The sequence below is a fragment of the Hemitrygon akajei genome, chromosome 27, assembly GCF_048418815.1.
Source record: "Hemitrygon akajei chromosome 27, sHemAka1.3, whole genome shotgun sequence".
Taxonomy (NCBI): Eukaryota; Metazoa; Chordata; class Chondrichthyes; order Myliobatiformes; family Dasyatidae; genus Hemitrygon; species Hemitrygon akajei.
Genome location: NC_133150.1, coordinates 46,480,738 through 46,500,873, shown reverse-complemented (window position 1 = coordinate 46,500,873; position 20,136 = coordinate 46,480,738). Strand labels below are relative to the sequence as shown.

At 46.2% G+C, this 20,136-nt stretch overlaps 1 protein-coding gene across 1 annotated transcript; it reads right to left on the bottom strand.

Moving 5' to 3' along the window:
* Positions 1-108: 108 nt before the first annotated feature.
* Positions 109-17,735, bottom strand: fmoda (fibromodulin a). The gene is made up of 3 exons (XM_073030846.1): positions 17,577-17,735; positions 5,745-6,778; positions 109-384 (listed from the first exon to the last, which is right to left on the bottom strand). Exons 2-3 carry the CDS (start codon positions 6,661-6,663, stop codon positions 233-235), a joined length of 1,071 nt encoding a protein of 356 aa, XP_072886947.1. The 5' UTR covers positions 6,664-6,778; positions 17,577-17,735; the 3' UTR covers positions 109-232.
* Positions 17,736-20,136: the final 2,401 nt, after the last annotated feature.

Sequence of the window (20,136 nt, the reverse complement as noted above, 5' to 3'; positions counted from 1 at the left end):
TTTTCTCAGAGCTCTGCTCAGCTATACAGCACACATTGCTCGGGGCAAGATCATCTCCATGCAACATTTTATAAAATTGTTCCAGATCTGGAATTAACTGAGAGGATGCACAGAAAACTATGTTTTATTTCTTGTATCAGACCCCATGCTACAGGAATAACAGACAAGCTAGCTAGCCGTTATGCACTTGTCTACAGAGGAGAGATTACACAGTGAACTAAGCGAACATATGCTAAATGTCTATAATTCTTGCTTGCCGGAGACAGTGATGGATTTCCTCTGGTAATCTCTCTTGTCTGATGCTGTTCCCATCCAGGCGAAGCACCCTTATCTTGGAGAAGTTCATGATTCCCATGGTTCCACAGAAGCTGTCCATCTTGATCTCTGCAAACACCACAAAAGCACAAAGATCAGAGGCACCCGTACCCCGCGGGGACGATCAAGTGCTGGACCAAAATGTACACAGATTTGTTTTTCAGAACGTGTCCTTTCAGCCGAGGCCGATGTTTATTCCCTAAATGGCCTTAAAACCAAGTGGCTTGTTGGGCTTTTGAATCAAGGTTATCGGTAGTTCAGGAGTCAGAAGATACAGCTAATGGCTGCTCCGTCTGAAGGGACCAACTGTCCACCCCTGTTCACCCGCCTTTATTTTTGCTTTCCCCCCATTCTTGTGGCCCTCTCATCCCGTCTCTTCCTCTCATGACTTGCCAATCTCCTCCCTCTGGTACTCCTCCTCCTTCCCTTTCACCAAATGGCCCACTCTCCTCTCCTATCGGATTCCTTCTTCTTCAGCCAATAGTAACAGAATAGTAACAGGGATATCGAGGAGCAGATAGGGAAACAGATCCTGGAAAGGTGTAATAATAACAGGGTTGTCATGGTGGGAGATTTTAATTTCCCAGATATTGATTGTCATATCCCTAGAGCAAGGGGTTTGGATGGGGTGGAGTTTGTTAGGTGTGTTCAGGAAGGTTTCTTGACACAGTATGTAGATCAGCCTACAAGAGGAGAGGCTGTACTTGATCTGGTATTGGGAAATGAACCTGGTCAGGTGTCAGGTCTCTCAGTGGGAGAGCATTTTGGAGATAGTGATCTCAATTCTATCTCCTTTATCATAGCATTGGAGAGGGATAGGAATAGACAAGTTAGGAAAGTGTTTAATTGGAGTAAGAGGAAATATGAAGTTATAAGGTAGGAACTTGGAAGCATAAATTGGGAGCAGATGTTCCCAGGGATATGTATGGCAGAAATGTGACAAATTTTCAGGGGATATTTGTGTTCTGCATAGGTACATTCTGATGAGATAGGGAAAAGATGGTAGGGTACAGGAACTGTGGGGTACAAAAGCTATTGAAAATCTAGTCAAGAAGAAAAGAAAAGCTTATGAAAGGTTCAAAAAACCTGGTAATGATAGAGATCTAGAAGATTATAAGGTTAGCAGGAAGGAGTTTAAGAATGAAATTAGGAGAGCCAGAAGGGGGCCATGAGAAGATCTTGGCGAGCAGGATTAAGGAAAACCCCAAGGCATTCTACAAGTATGTGAAGAGCAAGAGGATAAGATGCGAGAGAATAGGACCAATCAAGTGTGACAGCAGAAAAGTGTGTATGGAACTGGAGGAGATGGTAGAGGTACTTTATGAATACTTTGCTTCAGTATTCACTACGGAAAAGGATCTTGGTGATTGTAGGGATGGCTTACAGCAGACTGAAAAGCTTGAGCACATAGACATTAAAAAAGAGGATGGCTGGAGCTTTTGGAAAGCATCAAGTTGGATAAGTCCTTGGGACCAGACAAGATGCACCCCAGGCTACTGTGGGAGGAAAGGGAGGAGATTGCTGAGCCTCTGGCAATGATCTTTGCATCAGCAAAGGGGACTGGAGAGGTTCTGGAGGATTGGAGGGTTGTGAATGTTGTTCTCTTATTCAAGAGATAGCCCAGGAAATTATAGACCAGTGAGTCTTACTTGAGTGGTTGGTAAGTTGATGGAGAAGATCCTGAGAGGCAGGATTTATGACCATTTGGAGAGGCATATATGATTAGGAATAGTCAGCATGGCTTTGTCAAAAGCAGGTCATGCCTTATGAGCCTGATTGAATTTTTTGAGGATGTGACTAAACACATTGATGAAGGTAGAGCAGTAGGTGTAGTGTATATGGATTTCAGCAAGGCATTTGATAAGGTACCCCATGCAAGGCTTATTGAGAAAATAAGGAGGCATGGGATCCAAAGGGACATTGCTTTGTGGATCCAGAATTAGCTTGCCCGCAGAAGGCAAAGAGTGGTTGTAGACGGGTCATAGTCTACATGGAGGTCGGTGACCAGTGATGTGCCTCAGGGATCTGTTCTGGGACCCCTTCTCTTCATGATTTTTATAAATGACCTGGATGAGGAAGTGAAGGGATGGGTTAGTAAATTTGTTGATGACACAAAGGTTGGGGGTGTTGTGTATAGTGTGGAGGGCTGTCAGAGGTTACAGTGGGACATCGATAGGATGAAAAACTGGGCTGAGAAGTGGCAGATGGAGTTCAACCCAAATAAGTGTGAGCTGGTTCATTTTGGTAGGTCAAATATGATGGCAGGATTAACGGTAAGACTCTTGGCAGTGTGGAGGATCAGAGGGATCTTGGGGTCCGAGTCCATAGGACACTCAAAGCAGCTGCGCAGGTTGACTCTGTTGTTAAGAAGGCATATGGTGTATTGGCCTTCATCAACTGTGGGATTGAGTTTAAGAGCCGAGAGGTAATGTTGCAGCTATATAGGACACTGGACAGAACCTACTTTGAGTACTGTGCTCTGTTCAGGTTGCCTCACTACAGGAAGGATGTGGAAACCATAGAAAGGGTGCAGAGGAGATTTACAAGGATGTTGCCTGGATTGGAGAGCATGCTTTATGAGAATAGGTTGAGTGAACTTGGCCTTTTCTCCTTGGAGCGTCGGAGGATGAGAGATGACCTGATAGAGGTGTATAAGATGATGAGGGGCATTGATCGTGTGGATAGTCAGAGGCTTTTTCCCAGAGCTGAAATGGCCAGCATGAGAGAGCACAGTTTTAAGGTGCCGGGGAGTAGGTACAGAGGAGATGTCAGGAGTAAGTTTTTTACGCAGAGAGTGGTGAGTGCGTGGAATGGGCTGCCAGTGACGGTGGTGGAGGTGGATACGTAGAGTCTTTTAAGAGACTCCTGGATAGGTACATGGAGCTTAGAAAAATAGAGGGCTATGGGTAACCCTAGGTAATTTCTAAAGTAAGTACCGTACTTGTTCAGCACAGCATTGTGGGCTGAAGGGCCTGTATTGTGCAGTAAGTTTTCTGTGTTTCTATATAATTACATGACAGGAACAAATGTACCTTTGCAATATTTTGACATGTAGAAATGTTGCTCTGGTCACTTTCTTTATGCAGGGTTTAAAATTCAAATCTGAATCAGGGATAACAACCAGGTAGTTACCTCTGATTTTACAAGGGGAGCCATGTTCCCAAGTTTATCAAGAAGTTTATCGCTTTTGGCTTTTGGACAAACCAAAAATATTTCAATTATATTACCTGTGGAACCAAAGAAGCCAACACACTTGGTGACTGTTACACCACCACCTCGAACGCTTACCGTGCCATCCCGCGCACACACTTTGGAAAGTCCAATCATCTGGCTGAACTTCTGTGTATCTGCAGAGATTAAAGACTGCAGCACCAATGGTGAGGACCAGGAGGTTATGATCGACACAGGTGGAGGAAAACTTGCAGGACTACTTTGAGTTGGTGGAACGGACAATATTCAAGGTTTCATCTCTGATTCTGAATGACTACGCCACAGTTGTCATCAACTTCATCAAGACTTGTACAGATGAGTGTGTACCTTCAAGAAAATACCGGACATACCCTAACCAAAAGCTGTGGATGAACCAGGAAATTCATAGTCTCCTGAGGGCTCGATCCATGGCATGATCATCCATGGTGATCAGAACTATACAAGGAAGCCCATTATAAGCGTGAAAAAAACACTTCCTATTGAGGTTAGGGGCAGAATTGGATGCACATCAGCTCTGGCAAGGGTTTCAGGCCATTACTTCCCCCAAAGCAAATCCTAACATCATGAATGGCTGTGATGCTTCACCCAGATTAGCTCACTGCCTTTCAGGCACACGTTGAAAAGGAGAATAAAACCACACTTGTACAAACCCCTGCAGCAACTGCTGACTCTGTGATCATGTCTTAGAGGCCAATATTAGATCACCTTTCAAGAGGGTGAACCCTTGCAAGGCGCCAGGCCCTGACGGTGGACCTGGTGGGGCAATAAAACCTGTGCCATCCAACTGGGAGGGGTTTTCAATCTCTCACTGCTGCAGTCGGAGTTTCCCACCTGCTTCAAAAGGGTGACAGTCATACCAGTGTCCAAGAAGAGCAGGGTGAGCTGCCTGGTGGTACTCGCATCTACTGTGGTACAGTACTTTGAGAGGTTGGGCATGTTTTGAATTAACTTCTGCTTAAGCAAGTATCCGGACCCGCTGCAATTTGCCTATCACCCAATCAGTCTACAGATGCAATCTCACTGCCTCTCCACTCACCTCCACAATAATAATACCTTTGTCAGATTGCTGTTTATTGATTACAGCTCAGCACTAAACACAATCATATCCTCAGTTCTAATCAACAAGCTCCAAAACCTGGGCCTCTGTGACTGGATCCTTGACCTCCCCACCAGGTGACCAGTGTGGATTGGAAATAGCATCTTTTCCTCACTGACAATCGACGCTAGTGCACCTCAAGGATGCATGCTTAGCCCACTGTGTGGCTGGGCACAGCTCAAACACCATCTATAAAATTGCCTTTGACACAGCTATTGTCGACAGGATCTCGGGTGATGACGAGGAGGCGTACAGGAGTGAGGTAGATCAGCTGACTGAGTGGTGTCGCAGCAACAACCTTGCACTCAACGTCAGTAAGACCAAGGAATTGATTGTGGACTTTAGGAAGGGGAACACATGTCAGCCCTCACTGAGGGATCAGAAGTGGAAAAGGGCGAGCAGTTTGAGGTTCCTGGGCGTTAATATCTCTGAGGATCTAACCTGGGCCCAACACATCGATGCAATTACCAAGAAGGCAAGACAGTGGCTATACTTCATTAGGAGTTTGAGAAGATTTGGTATATCATCAAAAACACTTGCAAATTTCTGCAAGTGCACCATGCAGAGCATTCTTTTTTCATATTTTTTACTGAGTTAAGTATTGTATGTAATTAGTTTTGCTACAACAAGTGTATGGGACATTGGAAAAAAGTTGAATTTCCCCATGGGGATGAATAAAGTATCTATCTATCTATTCTAACTGGTTGCGCCACCGTGTGGTACGGAGGGGCGACTGCACAGGATGGGAAAAAGCTGCAGAAAGTTGCAGATTCAGCCAGCTCCCTCATGGCCACCAGACCCCCCAGCATCAAGGACAACTTCAGAAGGCGATGCCTCAAGAAGGTGGCATCCATTATTAAGGACCCCCATCACCCAAGAGATGTCCTCTTCCCTTTGCTACCCTCAAACAGGAGCTGCACACTGGAAGTTTTATGAACAATAAAGCAATGGAAATAATTGTGATAAATTAGGCTTGTGGATTCAGTGAGTGTGACAGAAGACACTCACTACCGATGAGTAGGTTAACTATTCATTTACAGGACAGGAAAGACGCTAAACATTCAGTAAGCTCTTCAGGTTACAGATGTGCGAGAGTTTTGTGGTGGAATCAGATCTCACTCACCGTTGATCCTGTTAGCATGGAGGTAGAGGTTTTCCAGGTTCTCACTCACGGAGGGAACGGTCTTCAGTTTGTTGTGGGAAAGATCCAGCTCAATTAAGCTGGACACATTAAAGGCATTGAAAGGGATGCCCTGGTCTGTCAGCTCATTGTTGGAGATCCGTGCGTACTGAAGTTTGAGAAACTGCTTGAAGTATTCGCTGGGAATGGTGCTGATGTGATTGAAGTCCAGGTAAAGCTGGTGGACGGTGTCTGGAAGTACCTGAGGGACCTTCTTCAGATGATTGTTGCTAAGGTCCAGGATAGACAGAGATTTGAGATCCTTGAGAGAGCTACCAACATCTTCCAGCTGGTTGTCATTCAGAAGCAGCGTGGTCAAGTTGTCAAGGCCTTCTAAGCTGTTGGTTTGGACCTTGGAAATCTTGTTGCCGGCAATCCTCAACTCCCTCAGTGATCTCGGCAAGGGATGGGGGATGCTGGTCAAGTTGTTATGGCCCAAGTACAACCTTTCGAGGTTCTTCAGCTTGGAAAAGACCTGATTGCTCATCTTTTCATTGGAGATCTTATTCCTGTGCAGGGCGATCCACACCAAGCCCGTGGCGTTGTCAAAGGCACCGTCAGGGATAGCTTCGATCTGGTTGTCCTGCAGGTAAACATACTTCATGCGTGCAGGGATACTGGGGATGTGCTTTAACCTGCGTGTGTCACAGTACATGGCCGTGGGCAGGATGGGAGGGCACGTACACTCCGCGGGGCAGTCTGCCGCCATCGGAGTGACAGGGTCACCCCCACCGTAGTAGTACTGTTGTCGTGGCCGAGAATATCCCAGAATGCGTGCCAGCCAGTTGAAATATCCATCGGTGTACTGACTGGCCGTACCCTCCAGGAGGGCCGCGAGCAGCAGCAGGCCGATGAGCTTCATTTCCGGGGTGGAAGAGTGCAAAGACGGTCTCGGAGAGGAGTAAGCGGCGAGCGGTGTGTGGAGGAAGCTGCTGTGTCAATAGCCAGTGACTGTCTGCTTCACCCTGGAGCGTGGACTGAAAAAGAACTCTCAGAGTTAGAGAGAGAAAAAAAACCCTGGTAAATATTAGCACAGTTTTACCAGCCCGTCTATAAACACTTTCAGATTCTGTAACAGAAATTCTCAGGGGATGAGTTAATAGTTATGATCTATTAGAAGGCCGGAGACTCTCACAACCATCTGAGCTATACCTCCTCCCGTTCTGCTTCCTGATTCCATTCCCTCAGTTTCTCCAGCTCTGTCATACCTGTTTTGACGAGAGACTTACAGTACCAGTGTGTCTGAGAAGCCTTTGCTTCAGTCATTCCTTCCCCTCCTGTCTAACTGACAGGGTTCCAGCTGTTCGAAAATCCTTTAGTGTACTGGCAAATCGCAAACTATGAGGGGTATAGAGAGGGTAAATGCAAGCAGGCTTGTTCCACTGAGGTCGGGTGAGACTCAACTAGAGGTCAGGGGTTAAGGGTGAAAGGTGAAATGTTTAAGGGGAGGCTTCTTCACTCAGAGGGTGGTGGGAGTGTGGAGTGAGCTGCCAGTGGATGTGGTGGACTGGGGTTTGACTGTAACATTTAGGAGAAGTTTGGATAGGTACAAGGATGGGAGGGGTATGAAGGGCTATGGTCCCAGTGCGGGTCGATGGGACTAGGCCTGGGGTAAATGGGCTGAGCAGACTGTTTGTGTATTTTAGTTGCTCTATGACTCTAAGCGTCTGTTGTATTTCCTGCATGATAAACGCTCACGACTGTGCGGGCAGATCCTGCCCTAACACCAGCTACACGTTTGCAGATGACATGATCACAGTGGGTCAGGTCTCAAATGACAACGATTTGGATACGGGAAGGAGACAGAGAAGCTAGTGACGTGGTGTCATGACAACGACTTTTCCCAGCACAACTAAAGAGTCAGTCATTGACCTCAGGGAGGGGGGGCAGCGGACATAATCAAAGACTACCCCCCCACCCCTGACCCTGGGCATTCTCTCTTCTCCCATCACCCACCAGAAGACACAAAAGCCCGAAAGCGTGTAACACCAGGCTCAAGGACAGCTTGTGCCTGCACTGTTATAAGAGCATTGAACAGTCCCCTAGTGGGATACGATGGACCTTATGGCCTTACACCTTGTTGTCTGCCTGCACTGCACTCTCTCTGTCGCTGTAACACTTTGTTCTGCATCCTGTTACTGTCTCACCCTGCGCTACCTCGACGCACTGATGTGACGAAACGCTCTGTATGGACGGCAAGCGAAACAAAGATTTCCACTCGACCTCGGTGCGTGAGACAATAGTGGACCAAGGCACAGGAGATTCTGCAGATGTTGGAAATTTTCAGCAACACACACAAAACGCGGGGGGATCTCAGTAGGTCAGGCAGCAACTGTGGGAGGGAATAAGCAGTCGACCTCTTGGGCCAAGACCCTCCATCAGGATGGGGGGTGGGGGGTGGGGGGGGGGGGGGAAGAAGCCAGAATAAGGAGTCGGGGAGGGAGGGGGAAAGTACATACTGGCAGATGATAGGTGCCCAGGTGGGTGGGTGAACAGGAGGAAGTGAGAAGCTGGGAGGTGATAGGTGGTATTTTACTAACCGTAAACCAATTCACCATGTTATCAATTTACCACTTCTGATCGCAGCCTCCCTTTTCCCAGCAGGAACCGGGATAGGGTTCCTCTTGTGCCCACCCCCCACCTGACTAGCTTCCACATTCAATGGATCACACCCCATCATTTCTATCAGACTCTACAGGATTCCACCACTGGACTCATCTCCCCACCACTGCTCCCCCTATCAGCATTCTGAAGGGAATATTCCTTCTGCACCTCCCTGCTCTCCCCTTCCACTGTTCCAAACAATCTCCTTCTCCCGACAAATTCCCACACAGCCACCGGAGAAACAACACCTCTCCTGTCACTCCTTCCCTTCCCACCTCCTCTCCGGCCGGGAGAAGCAGCAATTCAGAAAGAGGTGAGGGGGACGGGTAAAGAAGGATCCCACAACCCATTGAACTCAATGACACAACAAGCAACAAACTGACAATGGCAAAACAAGCCCCTCTCCCCACCCACACGCACACGTGGACAGACTGGAGGCCCAGAGGCCTCCAGGGCAGGCCTCCGGGCCTCCAGTCAGACACTAGGGAATGTGGCAGTGCTGGAAATCCAGAGTAACAAACACAAAATGTTGGAGGAACTCAGCAGGTCAGGCAGCATCTATAGAGGAGAATGAACAGACAATTCATTGGTCTCAGACCATAAGACAGAGGATCAGAATTAGGCCATTCTGTCCATCAAGTCTGCTCTGCCATTCCATCATGGCTGATTTATTATCCCTCTCAACCCCATTCTCCTGCCATCTGCCTTTGACATTCTTACTAATCAAGAACCTATCAACCCCATAACCATCTGTAGCAACAAATTCCACAAACTCGCCACCCTCTGGCTAAAGAAGTAGCTCTGCTCTCTGTTCTAAAGAAGTGTCCTTCTGTTCTGAGGCTGTGCTCTCTGATCCCAGACTCCTCCATCTTCTCCCTGTCCAGTTTATCTAAGCCTTTCAATATTTGACAGGTTTCAGTGAGATCTCCTCTCATTGACCTTGTCTCCCAACACTATGTGTGTGTTGCTCGGTGAACATTGGAATTTACAGTTTCTAGTGACTCACCCCCCCCATGATCCTTTCCCACTCCTTCTGGTCCACTCAGGGTTTCCTGTCTTTGTTCAACTTTTCCTTTCCTCTCCTCTATTATCTATAAGTATTTTTCATAGTCTTCATCATCCTCATCACCAGTCCCCCTACCTGTTCCCATCTGCCCTTCATTTGCACACCCATCCACCTGTGTTTCTTCTCCCTATCCTATCCTCCTCCACCTGGCTCCCTTTGCCCATCATCCCTCCCTTGTCTAGTTCCGCCTATCACCTTCCAGACTCTGTCTTTGCCTCCACCCTCCCTACGCCCCCATCTGGCTCCATCTTCCCATCATTCCTATTTACATCTTCCACTTTCATGTACCGACAATCCTCTGCATGAAAATGTTGCCCCTCAAGTTCCTACTTAAATCCCCTTCCCACTCACCTTAAGTGTCTGCCTTTTAATTCTTGATTTCCCAGCCCTGGGAAAAAGAATTGAATGCATTCACTCTGTCTATGACGTTACACTGTTCTGTAAAAACGTGCACCTCATTCTCCTATGTTCCAATGAATGAGACCCATCCTGTTCAACCTCTCTCCCTAACTCGGTCCCTGGAGTCCCAGCAACACCGCTTGTAAATCTCCCCTGCATCCTTTCTGGTGTCTTTTCGAAAACCAGCTGACCAAAACTGAACATGACGTTCCAAATGAGACCTCACCGTTATTTGACAGTTCCTCGTGCGGGAGAGCCATAATCTCACACGTTAACAAAAGTACTCGGCAGAGAATGTGCCTCTTGCAGCGCTTGGTGAAATCCCATCTTCCCCCGAATTTACTGGTACAATTCTACATAGAGAGCCTTCATAGAGAGCGTCCTCACACCAGGCATTACTGTCTGGTTTGGTGCAGCTTCCAGCGAACTGTCGGGGCAGCAGAAAAAGTCACTGGCTGCGCTCTACCATCACCGCAATAATGTGTGCAGGACAAAGAAGCAGGTGTGAAATCATTGCGGATACTACCGACCCAGCTTTGCCTAAAAGCTCCCTTCTGGAAAGCACCATGGGGCCGCTAAAACAAAGAACTTCACGCCATTGTAAAGGTTTCTTCCCCCAGACAGTTCATCTGATCAACCGTTCTACTTCGCCTCCACCCCCTCTATCTATGACCTGAGTACTGTACACACTCTGAACTACATTTATAATGCTGTTTACATTGTAAATACATGGTGATATTTATGTCCATTTCATTCCGTATTCGTACTTAAATCTCTAAGTTTATCTTTTATATGCTTTATAATTGTTGAATGATGTTGCTTTTAGTTGCATGTTGCGCCAAAACACCACAGCGAATTCCTAATAGGTGTAAATATACATGGTGAATAAAGTTAGTCATTGAGCCTTTACCAGTATCTGGTACAAGCTCATCTGGGTTGTTCTTGGAGAAGTTAGCACCAGATCCCTCCTCTGAACCCAGTAGTTTCATGATCCCATTACTGACACTGATAAACACAAGATGCCGGAAATCCAGAGCAATGCATACACAACGCCAGAGGAACTTTGCAGGTTGGGCAGCATCTACAGAGAGGAACGAACCTGATCTCGGCTGGAATTAACCCCGTAGGTGCTGGAAGGGAAGGCCAGAGAGGTGCAGAAGGGACAGTCCCTATCCCATCTTTGCACTCTCCCACGCACTCAAAATAAGCCGAGTGCAGGCGTACCATCCAGCTGCACGGCCACAGAACCCTTTGCAAATTAAAGTATTAACAACAGTCCTGAAACGTCGACTCTTTATTCCTCTCCATAGATGCTGCCCGACCTGCTGAGTTCCTCCAACATCTCCTGGATGCTATGGTCAGCATCGACCAGCCGGGCTGAAGGGCCAGCTTCCGCATTGTAGTACCTCGTGTTTTTATGACAAGAAAGCATTGGTGCAGTCTGTGTACTTAATCCAAAAGTCCTTAGTTTGGGTAGAGTCCTATACAGGCGGTCTAACATTATCATACAGAACCGACATTACTGGCCGAGACCAACCATCAGACCCTTTCCCTGACTGATCTCAGGATCTGTCTTTGCTTTCTGAATTAAATAGAAACAATAACATTTCCAAAAGCTTACGGGGTGTTAGCTTTCATAAGTCGAGGGATAGAGTTTAAGAGTCGCAGGGTAATGATGCAGCTCTATAAAACTCTGGTTAGGCCACACTTAGAGTGCTGTGTCCAGTTCCGGTCGGCTCACTATAGGAAGGATGTGGAAGCACTGGAAAGGGTACAGAGGAGATTTACCAGAATGCTGCCTGGTTTAGAGAATATGGATTATGATCAGAGATTAAGGGAGCTAGAGCCTTACTCTTTGGAGAGGAGACGTTATAAAGGTATACAAGATACTAAGAGGAATAGACAGAGTGGACAGCCAGCGCCTCTTCCCCAGGGCACCACTGCTCAATACAAGAGGACATGGCTTTAAGGTAAGGGGTGGAAAGTTCAAGGGGGATATTAGAGGAAGGTTTTTCACTCAGAGAGTGGTTGGTGCGTGGAATGCACTGCCTGAGTCAGTGGTGGAGGCAGATACACTAGTGAAATTTAAGAAACTACTAGACAGGTATATGGAGGAATTTAAGGTGGGGGAGATATATGGGAGGCAGGGTTTAAGGGTTGGCACAACATTGTGGGCCGAGGGGCCTGTACTGTGCTGTACTATCCTATGTTCTATGTTTTAAACCCTACACTCAGTGGCCACTTTATTAGGTACACCTCTACACCTGCTTGTTAATGGAAATTTCTAATCAGCCAATCGTGACAGCAACTCAATGCATAAAAGCATACAGACAGGGTCAAGAGGTTCAGCTGTTCAGACCAAACAACAGAGTGGGATAGAAATGTGATCTAAATGAATTTGACTGTGGAATGATTGTTGGTGCCAGATGGGGTGGTTTGAGTATCTCAGAAATGTTCTGTGGGTGAAAATACCTTGTTAATAAGTGAGGTCAGAGGAGAATGGCCAGATTGGTTCAAGCTGACAGGAAGGCGTCAGTAACTCAAATATCCTTGTGTTACAGCGGTGGTGTGCAGAAGAACATCTCTGAATGCACAATACATCAAACCTTGAAGTGAATGTGTTTCCACAGCAGTAAGCACAAACCTTCGTTCAGTGGCCAGTTTATTAGGCACAGGAGTTCCCTAATAAACTGGCCACTAGTGTATAAAGACCTTGTTCTTTGTTCCTGAGCTGTTGTAGTAATTCTCTTCATTAACAAGTGCTTCATTAGTGGAATTACCAAATGAATCTGGTATTCAGGTACAAGCTTCTGTCTTTTTATTACTCAGGGAACAGTGCCAGTGGGGGAGAAAGGACAATTAAATATTTGTCCTGAGCCAGTCACAGCTTTCTGTTTCTCCTGTGTGTGTATTTTGGCTTTTAAAAAAAACTTGACAAGAGGTTTCTTAAAAAATCCAAAAATGTGAAACATACTGAGGCATTCACTGTAGGTTTATTGAGGGAAACCCACAGACATAATGACTCCTTTAATCAGCAAGGAAGTACAAACATTTAGCAGCTGCAGTTTCACTTTAGCCGGTGAATGCTGCACTTTGAGTGAAACACATAATGAAGTTTCCACCACTCGCTGATGGGAATTTCCTTCACAAGATTCACTGAGTCATAGAAAACGCAGCAGGGGAACAGGCCCCTCGGCCCCTCGAGGAACAGGCCCCTCGGCCCACCTCCAGTAATCCCATTTTATTCTCCTCACAGGTTCCAACTCTCCCCAGACTCTACCCCTTGCATCAGCTGCTCGTCTCTCCACACATTTCTTCCCGCCTGTTTGCGGCTGGAGGTGAAATGACTCGCACTTTGAGCCTTAGTTTGGAGGTACGACTGGGTCTGTACTGGAAGACAAAGTCTTGGCCTCTGCAGGCTGGCCAGCTGGAGTCGGTGCTCACTCGCAGACTAGCCTCTGTCTGAGAAGAATGGATTGGTTGGGTATGGTTGGTGCCTCGGATTAGACAAGCTGAACCACCGTGCGAGCAGGCCTTTATGTCTAAGATCACATCTGGCAGGTGACAATGTGTCTCCAGTTCAAGGCTGAGATGATTTTATTGCCATTCAATCGTATACACGTACATCACCAAATGAAACAGCGTCCCTCCGGACCAAGGTGCACAACACCGTATTTACCACTCACACACACAACACATAAAGTCATATTGCCACAAATAATTAACAAGTAGTAAAGTGCATTTATTACACAAGTTAAAAAGTAAACAGTGTGATGCTGTCGCCGTTTCATAGGTGATGAGACCTGGGAGGAGGCAGGGAGTTCAGTCTTACGGCCCAGGGGAAGAACCTGTTTCCCAGCCTAACACTTCTTGTCTTAATGCCAAATGAAGTCTTAATTTCTGGGATGAAGGAAATAAAGATGTGTCTCTGGTGTCTCAAATTAAGGACATGAGACCTTCAACATACTTCATGTGAATTTTTAATTTATTCTTAATTCCCACCAATTTATCCCAAAGCTTCGATCTGTCTGTTGACCAGGGTTCACAACTTTTGCACAACTGGACTTTGAACATTATCCTGGGGGGGGGGGGTGGTGGTGTGTAGACTCTGGTTTGGGAACCCCTGCTCTAGGCAAACTTAAAACTAAAATGTCATAAAGTGTATGGGGTTGAATGGGATCCAGGATAGGATAGCAGAGTGGACTTGATGGGCTGAATGGCCTGATTCTGCTTCTATGCCTTATGGTCTAAACCAACTATAAAGTAAATACACTCTGTCTGATTTTTTAAGTAGATGCAGTGTGAATTTAATACTCACAGGAAGATTTGGGATTTTGTTATTTTTGAAATGAGACCCAGTAGGAGGAAAACTCAGTCCTTTCATAACAAGAGCGAGCCTGACTCAGGCTTCTGGGGAGTTTGAAAATCTCCCCTTGATTATTCCAAGGAAGAGAATTTTAACCATGGATATTTAAACCCTTTTATAGGAAGGCTTCCTAACCCTTTTTATGCCATGGTCCAATACCATTAAGCGAGGGGTCTGGGGACCCCAGATTGTGAAACTCTGTTCTAGAGAAACACACTCAAAACACTGGAGGAGCTCAGCAGGTCAGGCAGCATCTATGGAGAGGAATGACAAGATAAGATTTCAGGCTGACTCCTCACTCGCTCAGATCCTCCTGCAATTTGTGTGTGTTACTCTGGATTTCCATCATCTGCAGAAATTCTGAAATTCTCAGAATCAGAATCAAGTTTAATATCACCGGTGTACGTCGTGAAATTTGTTACCTTTGTGCCAGCAGTACAATGTAATACATAATAATATAGAAAAAATAATAAGTAGGTCAATTAGAGTATATATATATATATATATATATATATATATATACATAAAAAATAGTTAAATTAAAAATAGTGCAAAAACAGAAATAATAAATAAGTAGTGAGGTAGTGTTTACGGGTTCAATGTCCATTCAGAAATTGGATGGCAGAGGGGAACGAGTGTTTCTGAATCGCGGAGTGTGTGCCTTCTGGCTTCTGTACCTCCTTCCTGACGGTCTAATTCTGTTTTGGATAAATTGCTCTCATTGTGAGGACTTGCCAATGTGGAGAAGGTCTGATACACCTTCCTGAGACTCTGCTGTGCCGCACTGACCTGCAGGTCTCGTATTAATGACAGGTCACATTTTCAAAAGGTTTTCTTCACCCAGGCCACGCCCGATTTAGCTGGAATAGCTTTGGGCAGTGCAGGGCTAGAGCTGGTAGAGATACTGCCTCATGGTGTCACAGTCCCGGGTTCAATCCTGACCTTGGCAACACTTGCGGGCTGCCCCCAGCACGTCCTTGGACCGTGTTGGTCGCTGTTGCGAAAGACGCATTTCATTGTATGATTCGATATTTCATTGCACGTGTGACAAAACAGAGCTAATCTTTAACAAATGGGAGCTGTCTGCGTGGAGTTTGCCTGTCCCCCTGTGACCATGCAGATCCCTCTTGGGTGTCCCGCTTCGCTCCCACATCCCAAAGACGTGCTAGTTGGTGGGTTAACTAGTGGCCGTAAGTCGCCCCTAGTGTGGAGGTTAGTGGACAACTCTGGGAGGAATTGATGAGCAGTTTTGGGCTCCTTATCTGAGAAAGAATGTGATGGCTTTGGAGAAGGTCCAGAGGAGGTTCGAGAGAATGGCCCTGGTAATGAAACAGTTAATGTATGTGGAGTGTTTGATGGCTCTGGGTCCGTACTTGCTGGAGTTTAGAGGAATGGGGGTGGGGAGGATCTTCTTGAAATCAAATGAATATTGAAAGGCTTAGATAGATAGGATGTGGAGAGGATGTTTCCAGTAATGGGGCAGTTTAAGACCAGAGAGCACAGCCTCAGATCAAAACACCATTCCTTTAGAACAGAGACAAGGAGGAATTTCTTTAGCCAGAGGAGGGTGAATCTGTGGAATTCATTGCCACGGACAGCTGTGGAGGCCAAGTCAGTGGATATGTTTAAAAAGAAGGTTTAGAGCTTCTTGATTAGTAAGGATGTCAAAGGTTACTGGGAGAAGGCACGAGAATAGGGTTGAAAGCAGGGACAATAAATCAGCCATGATAGATTGGCCTAATTCTGCTCCTATGTCTTATGGTTTAATGGACTAGTGGGGAGAATGAAAGGGGAATAGTGTAAATGTGTGATTGATGGTTAGCAGAAAGCCGGCAGGTCAAAGGGCATGTTTCTGTTCTGTAACTCTCTGTGGCTCTATGTCTTTAAAAATTCTACAACCAAGTTCTAGTATGAAGCATCTACCTCACCCAGAACCCTGTCTGCTAAGCCTTGGACATAATCAATAAGAAGTGATCTCATTGCCAAAGAATTCATTACTCGTACCTCAGTGAAGGAACACTTGCCCATTCATTCAGTTTTTAAGTAACTTTCCAAATCCTCCCTTCTAAGGGAAAGCGTACATTCTAGTTATAGTGGACTCAAGCTGCAGAGCTTACAGAAAAATGCCCTGAAACCATTGTAATATCAGTGTTTAATCACCAGGTGATTCAAACCACAACAGGTTTATGGGCCATTTGGTCCATCTAGCTAGTACTTTTGTATTTACTTATTTATTGAGAGAAAGCACGGAATAGGCCCTTCTGGCCCTTTGAGTGGTGCTGCCCAGCAACCCCTCAATGTAACCCTGGCCTAATCATTGGACAATTTACAATAACCTACCAACCAGTACATCTTTGGACTGTGGGAGGAAATCGCGGCACCTGGAGGAAACCCATGTGGTTGTGGGGAGGACATAGAAACCCCCTACAGACAGCGGTACGAACTGAACCCAGGTTGTCGGTACTGTAAAGCAATGTGCTAACCACTACGCTACCATACCGCCTCACTTGACTCCGCCCATAGCAGATGCAAATCCTACTTTCTGTCCCAATTCAAGGAAAACTTTGCCATTTTTGAGAAACCTAGCATATAGGACAGTACAGCACAGTACAGGCCCTTCAGCCCGCAATGTTGTGCTGACCTGTTAACCCATGACCAGTCTAAACTTAGCTCCCCATGTTTCTGTCATCCACAGAGCACCTTGACCATTTATTTTTAAGGAGGGCAGACGAGTTTGTTATGAAGTTATTGGGCTTCAAGTGGGATTTGTGCAAATGCTCCAAGTCCAGTAGCAGAATAACACATGCAAAATGCTGGAGGAGCTCAGCAGCTCAGGCAACGTCTATGGAAATGAATAAACAGTTGAAGTTTGAGGCTGAAATCCTTCATCAGGCCAGAACTGTCGACTGTTCCTTTCCTTAGATGCTGCCTGACCTGCTGAATTCCTCCAGCATTTTGTGCATGTTTCTCTGGACTCTCAGCATCTGCAGAATTCCTTGTGTTGGAGTAGTAGATAAAGCGTCAAATACCAAATGTCCCCTAGGCAAGGCTTGTGATATGTAAAATAAATCATTTTTTGCTCTCTGTGCCACCAACTGAGGTTCCTTTCTCCCTGCAGCTCCACAGATGTGATCCTACTGAGAAATACAAAGTGCACCCAAATTGATTTAAAAAATATATGCCCACAAAACTTAAAAGATCTATAATCGTATATTTAGCAGAAAGCGAGCGATTTCCCCAGTATTCAGGCATTAATCCATCCAATCATCCAGATATTCCCAATGAGTAAATAAATATAAATGCAAGTTACACTGATATGTAAAGACTCTGCAGTGCCTACCTGATAATCCCGATAAAAATGCCAACTTCTTGGTGATTTAACTAAGGTGCTTCATTTGCAGGAGGTGCTTCAAGTTCGACCAGTTTGGGAATGAATTCACGCCAGTGACAGTGAATGGTCGACGGCTGGAGAGTTTCCAGCTCAAATAAACAATTGTCCCCTTGTGTCAACTTTGTGCGGCAGGAATGTGAGCTGTCTGCAGAAAGGGGATTATTAGTTTTGTGCCTTATTTTGCATGATTAACCCTCTCCCCTCATTAGAACAAGGCAGGCAATCAAACACACGGGGAAGTTCCATGCTGTTTTATGCCTTTGCCTTGGAAGGAAAACAACTGCAGAAGGCAACGATGTCTCCTGTCTGCTGCCTGTGAGGCCACGCACAGGTTGGAGGAGCAACACCTCATACTCTGTCTGTGTAGTCTTCAACCTGACGGCCTCTCTTTTCCCATTCCCTGTTCTGGCTCCTTCCCTTACCGGGTCTGCTCTCCTCACCTACGCATCACCTCTCTCTAGTCCCCACCTCCTTCCCTTTCTCCCACGGTCGACTCTCCTCTCCTATCAGATTCCTTCTTCTACGGCCCTTTACTTTTCCCACCTCTCACCTCCCAGCTTCTCACTTCATCCCCCTCCACATCCCCCATCCAACCACCTCCTCCCTCACCTGGCCTCACCTATCACCTACTGGCTGATAACCCTTCCCTTCCCCCCACTTTCTAATTCTGGCATCTGTCCCCGTCCTTTCCAATCCTGATGAAGGGTCTCAGCACAAAATCCCTCCATAGATGCTACCTGACCTGCTGAGTCCCTCCGCCACTGTGTGTATCCGCATCTAGAAATATAAAATACGGAAACGTCGTGAACTCAACACCCTAATTTCCCTCCGTTATAAGAGGAACCCCCAGCACAAAGACAAGGTACAGTGTCATCCACACACGGGACCCTGCAAAAGGCTTCCGCACATGTAAAAAAAAATTCAGTAAAACCAAGATGCATTCAAAAGTAATGAAATGCGAGTTTCTTCATATAAAAAAATTACTCTAAAGAGCAGTAATCAGTAAAAAAAACCTAAATCAAATCAATATCTGGCATGACCATCCTTTGCCTTTAAAATTGCAACAATTCTCTGCCGTGCAGTTTTATAAGAAAATCGACTAGAAGGTTGTTCCAAGCATTTTGGAGAAGTTGCCACAGTTCTTCTGCTGTCTTGTTTATTTCTATCTCTCCAGGTGATCCCAGACAGCCTCGATGGTGTTGAGATCAGGCCTTATCATCTGAAACCATGTAAAAAAACCTAGGGTGGCTGACGTTTGCACGGTCGTGTGGATCATGATATCACGGCTGAGGTCGTACTAGGGAAAAGCAGTAAGAGGATGCAGGATAATGTGTCACAGCCAGAAAAAGGGAAGTGCAGGCAGACAATAAGGAGCAAGGGCCGTGACAGTGAAGTCAAGAGCCAATCTCTTGTCCTGTAGGGAGGGTCCTTATCCTGAGATTGTCACCCTTGGGTGAGGATCGATGGAGTGATCGATCACGGAACTGTGGGCTATGAGGAGCTAACACAGAAGAGGAAATGAGACTGGGGGTAGATCAGCCATGCTTGTACAGGAACAGGCTTGAGGGCTGACTGGCCTACTCCCACTCCCCCTTTCTTGTGTTCTCCTGTGATTCAACATCAGTAGAGAGGGATGGCATCAAACGACATCGTGAAAATGATGTCTCAGCATGTTGGGGCTGGTGTTGATCGTGGTCAGGACAAAGCCATGAAGAGAAGGCAGGAGAACTGGGTTGAGAGGGAAATGGATCAGCCATGATCAAATGGCAGAGCAATGATGGGTTCCCAGCTCACAAGATCACCCTGCATTTACAGAAGTACAACAATAGAACACAGGGCTGTTTGAAAACTCAGCCCAAGGAAGGAACAGTCTGGGTCGCCTCCTTTAATCTCTGGGGCTTTATGGTAGGTTTATTGGTTACAGAGGCTATCAAAGTTTGCCTTTCTGATCTGCTGGCGTCTGCTTCCAGCTTTTTAACCACGCAGTCAGGCCCTGTCCCAGTGGGAATGTGTTCCTGAATTTAATTTGAACACACCCCTTAGGTGTCCATGGTGAAATATGGCCAGCACATGTTCAGGATGCTTTTGATTAGTTGCTTGTTGCCGAATGCTAAACAGCAAGAGGTTACCTGCAGTTTATGCTGACAGATCTGCTTAGAGGCGGTCAAATACAGACCCATGTTCCCAGTCAAACCTTGGCCGCATCTTTTCCTGACCCACGCCAGTCCCCAAGAGAAACGGGGAAAGGTGATGCAAGAATAAACAAGTAGAACTGGCGGAAAAACAACATCTTATTCACGGTTTGCTTTTTATAGCAACATTAACTTGGGTAAAGTTCCCAAAGAGCTTGCACCATGAGATAGCATGGAACTTGATTGTCTTTGGCTGGCTGTATACACTCAGTGGCCACTTAATAAGTACACCTACTGTATACACCTGCTCGTTAATGCAAATACCTAATTAGCCAGTCATGTGGCAGCAACACAATGTATAAAAACATGCAGACATG